This window comes from Hetaerina americana, unplaced genomic scaffold (assembly GCF_022747635.1).
Source record: "Hetaerina americana unplaced genomic scaffold, ioHetAmer1.1.p SCAF_10, whole genome shotgun sequence".
Taxonomy (NCBI): Eukaryota; Metazoa; Arthropoda; class Insecta; order Odonata; family Calopterygidae; genus Hetaerina; species Hetaerina americana.
The window spans coordinates 6,337,248-6,347,479 of NW_027286070.1; the positions used below are offsets into that span (position 1 = coordinate 6,337,248).

At 35.5% G+C, this 10,232-nt stretch overlaps 1 protein-coding gene across 2 annotated transcripts; it reads left to right on the forward strand.

Annotated features, from left to right (window-relative positions):
• Positions 1-39: 39 nt before the first annotated feature.
• On the forward strand, positions 40-9,279 carry LOC139698027 (ceramide-1-phosphate transfer protein-like). Of its 2 annotated transcripts, none has more exons than XM_071596895.1 (4): positions 40-328; positions 411-625; positions 758-980; positions 8,152-8,260. In XM_071596895.1, the coding sequence occupies exons 1-3, from the start codon at positions 198-200 to the stop codon at positions 952-954; spliced, it is 543 nt and encodes a 180-aa protein (XP_071452996.1). In that variant the 5' UTR covers positions 40-197; the 3' UTR covers positions 955-980; positions 8,152-8,260. The 2 variants fall into 2 exon arrangements, with proteins under 2 accessions (XP_071452996.1, XP_071452988.1); XM_071596887.1 differs by having other exon boundaries at positions 45-328; positions 758-933; positions 8,152-9,279.
• The last annotated feature ends 953 nt before the right edge of the window (positions 9,280-10,232 follow it).

Consider the following 10,232-nt stretch of genomic DNA (forward strand, 5'->3'; position numbering starts at 1 on the left):
AGCAATTTATATCTGAAATCCAGTAGTGTTTTGTTTTATTCAGCTGATTACAGTTTCAAGTACTTGACGTATTCGTTGTAATAATCATACAACTTAGGATAAGTTACTTTGGGTTTGCTAATGTTCTGACATTAGGCTATGGTTAGGGAGACGACAGATGCAATTTTAGAGATCGATTAAAGCTTAACTAATACTTTATGATGGCAACTTCGGAACCACCTGTGAAATTTGATTTAAAATCTGTCCATGATGGATTTTCGTCTTCTTTATTGGAAAATGATGATGTTGATATGAATTTCTACCTCACTGCTTACAAGGAATTATATAAGTAAGTTTTTCTCCCAGTTCCGGTGACATGCTTTCGAGTTCGTGAGACGTTTAATGATTTCTGTGAATTGTATCCCTCATAGGTTTTGTAACCTACTCGGTACAATATTCGGGTTTGTTGGGTCCGACATTAAAGCAAAAATAGATATATTAGAATCGCTCGTAAGTGAAGATGCACAATCTGGTAACTTTTCAACCTTTAAAGCCATGGTTGAGTACGAAAAACAAAGCGATTTAATTAAAAAAAGCGATTACGTTTCGGGATGCCGAACCCTTCTTCGTCTTCATCGAGGTCTAGGTGAGGTTTTGAACTGTTATGTGCTTCATTTTGTTAATTTAGAATGCTTATATTTTTAATTCGATCTATATGTTTGAGTAGGCGTATTGTGTCATTTATTCAGGTGAACCAACTCGAGTTCATTTATTTCAGACTTCATAAGGTTGTTTCTCAAAAGAGTCGGTGAATTAGAAGCAAAAGATAAGACGAGCATTGTTGGACAAGAAGCGTATAATGAAACGCTCGCACAATTCCATCCGTGGTTAATTAGAAAGGGTGTAGTTGTGTCTTTATATTCATTGCCTACCAAGGAAAATTTAATGTTGAAGGTACGTCTCTATTGCCACTGACACTACATCATTTTGATCCAAATAAGGTGCGTATTCATGTTCTTAGCCATTGTTGGTGGATGTGTACTTTTTATTATATAATTAGTTTTACTTTAGAGAAAAAGCCTTATTTAACGCAGATTCAAGACCTAGGCCTGAATTGCTTGTTTGTCACTCTTGGATGAAGTGGTAAAACTTCTAATGACATGATTTTCAATTTTTTTAGAATTGTTTTATAGCTCAATATTTCATTAGGCGAGCGCCTCTCTGTGAAACATTTAACAATATTTGTTTTTGGGGGTAACATTTTTACAGTTTGCGAATGTGCAGCGAACTATAGTAAAAATATCTCTCCAGAAACTAAAATGAAACAATTGGCACTTTCTTAACCACAAAGTTGAACAGCTCCATTGTTTAATATAACCTAAACATAGTAATCAACCCGAAGGCCGGTTTGGTAGGTGATGGTAGAGTTCACCTAGTACTAAGCCCGACGGCATGTGAAATTCTCGCATCAGTTATATATATATTCCAGACTGATTTGATTGTTCTGGTAGTGCTTGGATTACATTTTCAGTTATTGGGTCATATTTTAGCAAGCTTGCCTTTTCATGAAAAAGACATAATCCACTATGGATTGGGGGATGTATCAGAAGACTTCCATTTGATGAAGAGTAATTAACTTTGTCAATGCCTGACGCCAGGCAGTAAGAAATGAATAAGTTGGTATTTCATTGTAATCAGATAAGTTGGTAATTGTTTGTGTTGATGTCTTAAATTTCGTTAGTCTGAATTCCAAGAATGATAATGTTTTAATACACTGAAATTAAAGGTAAGTATAGGCTAGCGTAGAAAAATAGGCAGATATATGCTACTGTCAGTTACCAAATTCCAACTAATGTTGAATGGGAGGCATTAAATGGCACTTGCTGTCCTCTTGCATGAGAGTTTGGCAATATAGAAATTGTACAGGATGTGTTCCGGGAACTTAAACTGTAGTTATAGCAATGATAAATTCATGGAATTACAGTAATTTATTAAATACGCTTTATGAATTAATAAATTGCCACCTCAATTATTTTCTCCTGCAGTTTGTAACTAAATGTGTAGCAAAAAAATGAATAATGGTTAAAAAAAGTTGTGCACATCTAAGATGTGAATGTTCAAACAACATTCGTTAACATTCAATACTGGATGTTATTTTTACCCCAGATGGTCAGTACTACCTATTTCACCTCCATAATATTTAGATCACTATATTAACTTGTAAATAATGTTTATTATCCAATTGAGGAATGTTGTAATTGGAATTATTATTATTGAGTTTATCATTTTGTGTGGCATGAAGATTGTCTGATCATAAGAAAACAGTGTGTGCTCTTCTTACAGAGTGGGAATGTTTTTCAAAAATTGCCCCAATATATTATCTGTGCTTTAGCGTGGACTGTTGTTACTTTTTTCTTGTGTTTGTATCCTAATAAAATGAGGGTGTATCCTATTAGCCATAAAATTGGTATGAATGTAAAACTCAAGAGACCAACTGTAACTGATTACTACAAACATCTGTCAATGGGCTCACTGTATGATATTTTCACAGCATGTACAAGTAGTTTGTGAAATTGGTTTCGCAATATTATTGGTTTGGATTTTTGACTGGGGACCGCTATATACGAGGGTCATCCGGAAAGTAGTACCCGTTCGTGAAATAAAGACACAAAAGTAAATATTAACAAACATAAAAAATTTTATTTGAAAGAGGATACTTTAAACTACTTCTCAACATAATCTCCAAGCAAATTAAGGCATTTGTCATAACGTGTGACAAGTTTCTGTATTCCTGCTGCATAGTCCTTCGCCGCCAGCTCATTGAGATACGCGAGGGACCCATCTTGCACAAATTTTTGCATAATGCAGATGGTGTTTAACAATTTCATGAACAATTGTTCGAGAAACATTGGGAAAATGCTCACAGATGTCATCAATTGTGACGCGCCGATCATTCCTCACGAATTCGTCAACTGAGCTCACCAGTTGGTCTGTAATGACAGACGGTCTCTCCGAACGCTCATCGTCGTGTGTGTTCCCCCTCCCCATGTTGAAGTTGCGACACCACCGCCGAACAGACGACTCGTCCATTACATTGTCTCCATACACCTCCTTTAATTGGCGATGAATATCACATGGGCGAACGTTTCTTGCATTGAGGAATTTAATCACTGCCCTCACTTCACAACTGGCGGCGTTCTCAATTTTTTTAAACATTGTAAACAATCACAGAAACAACACAGGCAATGATAGTGTCACGCAACTTGGCTCAGAGAAGGCAGACAAGCCACTGAAGCTATCTGACCTCGTCCAGTGGCTACTCGCGTCGTCAGCACTTCATGCGGCACGAACGGGTACTACTTTCCGGATGACCCTCGTAGTATACAGCAACAAAAAAATTATCTTTTATGACCACTGTAACTTTGGGGCTCAGATTTTCAATGAAAGACATAATACTAAGATTTTTGGACAAAATATATGTATAAGATATTGAAAAAAATATGGAAGTCCTTCTTAGAAACAATATGCTTTGGAAATAAAACATGCGAAGTCAATCATAGTGGTAAAGACTTACTCTGTTGCAGGTAACAGTGACGCAAGGCAAGTAAACATTAAAGTTCATGTTGAAGCACACTATCAAATCTGATAACTATGCAGTAAAGTTGCCAGCAAAAACTTCAATCCATTTACACAATCCAAAAACGTTTGTGCTCTACTCATTGTAACTTTAAAAAAGGACTAATTACTTGATGAAAACTCTCAAGAGATTTTGGTCCTATTTTTGATAGTTAAAGTTAATTTCTCAAGATTAAGAGTTTGAAAAACCAAAATTCAATATTATTTGTAGAAATTATAACCAAAGCTAACTTCTTGAATAATGATATAACTTCTTGGTATATGATAACTATGGCTCTAAACCAATCTAAATTCTCTCTGGCATCAATGTACATGCTCTTGAATGTCATACTCATTATCTATGGTACCAGATAAATTCACCAGAATTCTAGCACAAATGCTGAGAGAGTTGGTGTTGGAAATTGTCCCATTTCTGGAAAACATATTTCATAAAACCCTATCAAAAGGTTAAGTATCCTAGGAGTGAAAAATTCCCCCATACCCATCATTTATAAAAGGAAAAATTAGTAGTTGTAGTAGTTTTTAAGGGAGGTGACCGTCAGCTAAGGTCATTTGTGCCATAGGGGATGGACAGGAAAGGGTGAAGGGAGGAGAGAAACCCGGCATCGGCATTAGCCTGCTCTTTACAAAAGGCGCCAAGGGGTCCGCAGCTTAACGTCCCATCCGACGGATGGCAGATTCTTGAATATTATTGAAAGAATCACATGCTGAATTATTTAACAAATTACTGTGTGAAATATAATGCACTTACTAGGCAGTCTTTTAAAGTTTTATCACAAGCCTCTGCACTGGTTCTGAAGCAGTTCTTGTAGAACCACTTTGTTTACAGAAGCAAGGCTTTCTCTATAATAATTTTATTTCCCCAATTGACAAGTACATAGTATGGTACAGAATATCATACAATTAAGTAATTGTATAGGGTACGTCAAGAAGTGCAGTAACTGGATTACTAGCCAGAGAAAATAAAATAGAATTACACCTACACACATAGTTAAGGATTTACACAATATAAAATTCAGAATTACCCAGAATTGAAGTAGTTGTTCACACTATAAAAACATTTTTCATTTAATTACAAAAATAACTTATTTTTAAAAATAGAGAGTGATTTCTCATTTTTTAAACTAATGGGAAGCCTGTTGAATATTTTGATGCACAGAGAACGAGGTCCCTTGGACATCATTGTCATGCTAGCAGTCACTACACACACATGATTTCTTGTCCTAGTCCCATAGGCGTGTGTGCCATTATTTGATGGGAATAGATGCATGTTCTTTTTTATAAAAATTATCGAATTATAAATAAAAACACTAGGGACTGTTAAGATGCCAAGGCTTTGAAAGAAAGGTCTGCAGTGTGGGCTCTATAGGGTTTATTGCGCATGGACCTAAGCAATTTCTTTTGAATAATAAATATTTAACTTAGTTGATGACCCACTTCCCCAGATTATGATACCATATGATACAAGAGAATATAAAAGACCATAGTAGAGTGTTTTTAAAACATCCATACTAACAGTATGTTTCAGAATTGAAAGAAGATAGTGCACAGAATTTAATTTTTTACTTAGGTCTAAATAGGGTCATAATGGAAAATTCAGGATGCCATTTTCTAAGCCTTGAAAACAGCCTCTGATCAAGTGTGCATAATAAGCTACTATAAAAGTAACCAGCAGTGTCAATGATTCATTAATTGTACAGTATTCAACTATGAGTCTTTTTAGTGATCACAATATTAAGGCTTGGTGTCAGGAGTGGTATCTCCAGTAAGATCTAAAAAAATGCAAAGTATGTAATGCATTTCTGCATGTAAGTAATGCTCAGTAATATAATGTAAAGAATATGTAATGCATTCCTGCCTAAGAAAAGAAGGCCAAGTAAAATGTTTGGGAGGCACACTGGCATCAGACTTAACTTGGAGAAAGCAAATGAGAAGCATCTGTGGATCTTCATCGAAGCAACTTCACTTTGATAAATGAAGTTTTATTCAGCAAGATGTTTTTTCATGGAATAGCCTGGTTTGCGAGCTATTAAAAGAGCAAAAGACTGCATGTACTACTCGAACTGTTATATAAATAAAATATATTGAGGATAACACAGGGATAGAGTGAGAATAGTGTTATTGTGGCATGTTAGTGGTAGGTGAGACTACTGTGAAAAGTGAGGGAAATCGACTGTGAAAACTAAAGCAGGTGGAAGAGTTTGTGTCTCAGAAGTGTTTTGGACCAGAATGGTCGAAGTAGTGGGGATATAAAGAAAATAATTGCATTAGGCGAAGAAGCTTTCTAAAGGAGGAGATCATTTATGATTGGAGAAAGGAGCGCGTATGGAGAAAGTGAAATAGAAAGGAAAACAAATGATGAAACTCAAGGCATATTAGGGGAGGGAGATGGCCGTTGAGAAAAATTCATAGAAGGCAGGATAAGTGGATGCAGAAGATACTGTGGGGCAACAGGATGCTAAGGACAGTAATAGATTAAGGGAGGATGCTGGGAAAGTGAGGTAAAGGGAAGAAAATAATGCACATTTGAATGGAATTAAGGGAGGTAGAAGGTATGCAGAGGTAAAGAATGAGTTATTCTATTATGTAATATGGGTGTAGAAGTACAGTAGTGCCAAGGTGCATCATGAACCCACCCAATGCAATAGACTACTGTGAATAGTAAAAATAATAATTATTCCCAACTCGTATACTTTTATTAAGTTGTTATATCCAAGTAATAAAGCAAATCCTCCTAAAAGGGCAATGTGTTACTGGAAAAATACACTCTTGGCATTGTACATGCACATGCCTTCAGCTATGCTGTCCATCAACTCACCCTTGGCATCACAAATGCTATTCTGATGCATTAACCAATTATTAGTTATAAATAAGGCATCCATTGTTTTTTCCAATAACCTGACTGTAAAATTCAGAATAAAAATTAACCCTAGTGAAACAGTATGGATGCTTCTCCCAAGAAGATAGACTATGTTGGAATGGAGTTCTAAATGGCTGAAGAGAGAAATGTTCAGTGAATGTTAGGCCTGCAGTCATGTTGAGGAACCCCTAGAAAAGCATGACTACACCTTTTGAATGTCTTGGCCCCATGCTAAAAATTTCGATTTCTATATCTAATTTATGCTTCTTGGTTCTAGCCCGAGTTCCCATCACCTTTAGTGAGCCTTTACTGGTGTTGTCATTTGTAGTTAGATTTTTGGAGTGATTCCATGTTGTCATTGTTGATTCTTTTTTTATTTACTATTTTGTGTATAGGCCTGGATCCCACCCAATGCAAGCAATTACATAATGCTATTTAGCCCCCATGTTACTGACAATGTAAGTTGATATTTCATTGACAGTGTGTTTCTGCCACCTGGGCACATGTAAAGTTGCCGCCTCAGAATGCCAGTAACCACTTATCTTTGGAGCTTTTTGGAGAGCTTGCTTCTCCTAACTCAGGCTGAAAACATTAGCCTTACCCCTGTGTTATGTGTAAGACTCCTTGACTCAACTAGAATAAAATGTAACAAAATCCATTGAAGAATTGCATCTGATTGAGATGCTTAGTTTTCTTAATAAAATTCAAAGTGTGTTAAGGGAGTATGAAAGGTTTTTTTGGTTATTTATGATTGGAGATCCTAAATATTATTTTTTCCATGTTGTGGAAATATCGTATGCTAAAAATATGGTGGTAATATTTTAAAAATATTTTGTCACCGGCATGTGTGGATTGATGCCTGAAATTTAAGGAAGTGGACTTGAGGTAGTATCACATTATTGATAATTATGTGAAATACTTTTTTATTTTATCTTTTCTTCTTTTAAACAGTAATTTAATTATTCAATTGTTCCCGGCTCAACCTTGTGGAAATTCATTTTAATTAAATGTAGAATACAATGTATCCTTCCCCTGTCCTTTATTCACGTACCTGATGATGACGGTTGAGCGTTGAAACCGGTTGTACGTGAATAAAGGACAGTGGAAAGTTACATTATATTCTTCATTTAATTAGTAATTTAATTAATTGCATTTGAGTGATTTTTAAAACAGAATCACAGAATGTGCAATCAAGAATCAAAGTGGCAATGCTGACCTGATATAAAATTTTGGGATAAACTCATCACTAAGTGCAGCAAATGTGTTGTGTTACACTGGGCATACAGGGGAAGTTATAAACATAATCGTTGATGCAACAAAAGTATTACATGTGAAAGATGTTCATGCGTAATTTCAAAAGGTGATAATAAAAATGAGGTTATGGTAGTTGAGAGGGTACTGACCTGAAGGCCTTGGTCCAGTTCCGGAAGATACCCTTGGTACCCTTTCTATGTGATTTTTCGAGCACCAGAACATCCTGTGAAACCAAAGGCAGTACAGGGAAAGAAACTGCCCCCCTTATTGTTCTGCTAATGTGTGACACGCTATTTAGCGTAGGAATAGGTGTGCTCTACCCTCACTTATTGAACCAACCTTTCGGTTGATAACTGTGGTTATAGAGAAAATATGCATTCATGATGAGTTTTGGGACTAACATTAGATGATTTACTTTTTAGGTATGCAGTAACAATTTAGAAGATATCCAGACAACCCTTGATGTTTTACCCAAAATGCTGTTGGTTACTGCAGAGGTTTATAACCGCACTCAGGCCATTTTCGAGGAACACTCCTTGTTGGATTTACCATAGCTGTCACCATCGAATTGCTTTAGCATAATGGATTAAGTGAAATTATATGCACTTCTCATTGTGAGGATTACATTTGGATGTCAGTGATACTATTATGAGGCTGTGACTTTATTTCTAAAGGTATCAATATTTATCTTGTGGCCACTTGTTTTTTTGATCGCTTATGGTTTTAAGGAGTACTTATGGAAAGACACATGAAAGGAGGCAAAAATATGATGCATTTAATGGTAGGTGTGATACTCAAGTAGTGGTATGATTTTAATATCTGCATGGTGAATGGATATGCCTTTTAAAGGATTTTCACACATCTTTCTAGAGAGCATGATCAATTTCTCTCACTGGATGGTCATTTCCATAAATTCAAAGAAACTGCAGGAGATGCCATGACCATAACTTTAGATGTAATCATCCGCTAATGTAAATTTCAATTCAACAATTTCAAGTGTAAAAGCCGTTCGCCTTATCGCAGGCGAAAATCATTTGTCACCAAAGCACCCTGTTTGAGATGAAAGATTTTTACTCCTTGAAATTGTTGCATTAATAGTTTCCATGTTTAAAGTTATGTTCTACTTTGGCCATTGGATCTGTAGAATGTGATAAGGGTTAAGAATCACTAATGAATTTCAATGGGTGCAGAAGCTTTAAACAATGTGGTATGTTAATGAAACTTTTCAATATTTTCTTTTAATAAGCTCAGATGTGATGGGACCAATTTTTACGTGAAAATGGAAGAAATTGTGAAGGGTGCTTAGGTGTGCAGGTATATTTGAACTTTCCTTTCCTCCTAAGTAATAGGAATATCATCGAAATGGAACGCATGAACTCTGCCAGCAAAATTACATAATAAACTAGTTCAAAGTTATACGATAAACCAATGAGTGGAAATTTTCTCACATTAGCATAGTAGCATGTACCAGTGCGTATGGTTGTATTCACGATCCATTGCTGTCTGATTAATTTATTTCCATGAAATAAATAAAGTGTTTATTTCTTTCAGCTCTTTCTCTATTCTAGTTGTATTTAATTTATTTTTACCAAGTAGCATTAATACATAAAAATGATTTTGAATTATTTTAGTTGAAGTGACAGGCACCTGATTTTTCTTACAAGCATTCCTTTGATTGTGTTCATATTCACAAGGGAAGTGGATAATTTAAATTTCATTTTTATGTATAGTAGTGGTACTCTCAGAAGCATGATCATGTAACTATTCAATTGGCAATATGTATTAGCAATAAGTAATACATCCATAACATTTACCAACATGAAATATTGATCAACGATTAAAATATCACTATGTTCAAAAGGTAAATCGTGTCATTTTATCCTTTTTAACAATCCAGAGCATATCCCACTAATGCAGACTCAGTTATTCGCATAGAAAAGAATGTGAATGCAAAATTATGATGCATAATTTCATTCTTGCTGTGTGCATATCATGGATTTCAGTTCACTCCAGTCATAAGTTCCGTTTTATTACTTTTGAATGAAACCCCCTACTTCACGAGCCACTCAAAGACTAGACCTCTGGCCATACAAGCAAGTAGTTAATTAGGAAAATTTTAATATTATTTCAGATATTTAGTCCAGTAAAAATATTCGTTAGTCTTTTTTATTGTGAGGGAAAGGAGTATTAATGAAAATGCCCTGTTTTACCTTTGTACTGTAATACTGGGGGTAGTCTAATGGAAACCAAACACCCGCCATAACACACAGTCCACGAGAAGGGTGACAACTCATAGGCACACACAGTTGTTAGGTTATGTCCTTGTTGGTGTGCGGATTGGTCTAGTGCGTTCATCTGTTAGGTTTTCATTTTTCTGCCCCTCATATATTGTAACATTTTGTTCTATTAAATCTTGTGTTACTTTGGTGGAAAAAGCGCCATTGCCATATCATAGCATTAGTTTATTTTGAATTAAGAACTCAAGGTCTCACCAAGAGATGCT

Coding starts and splice junctions, on each gene's coding strand:
- LOC139698027 (XM_071596887.1), top strand. CDS start 198: ATGATGGCAACTTCGGAACCACCTGTGAAATTTGATTTAAAATCTGTC. Junction 329..410: donor GCTTACAAGGAATTATATAA/GTAAGTTTTTCT, acceptor TATCCCTCATAG/GTTTTGTAACCTACTCGGTA. Junction 626..757: donor TCGTCTTCATCGAGGTCTAG/GTGAGGTTTTGA, acceptor CATTTATTTCAG/ACTTCATAAGGTTGTTTCTC.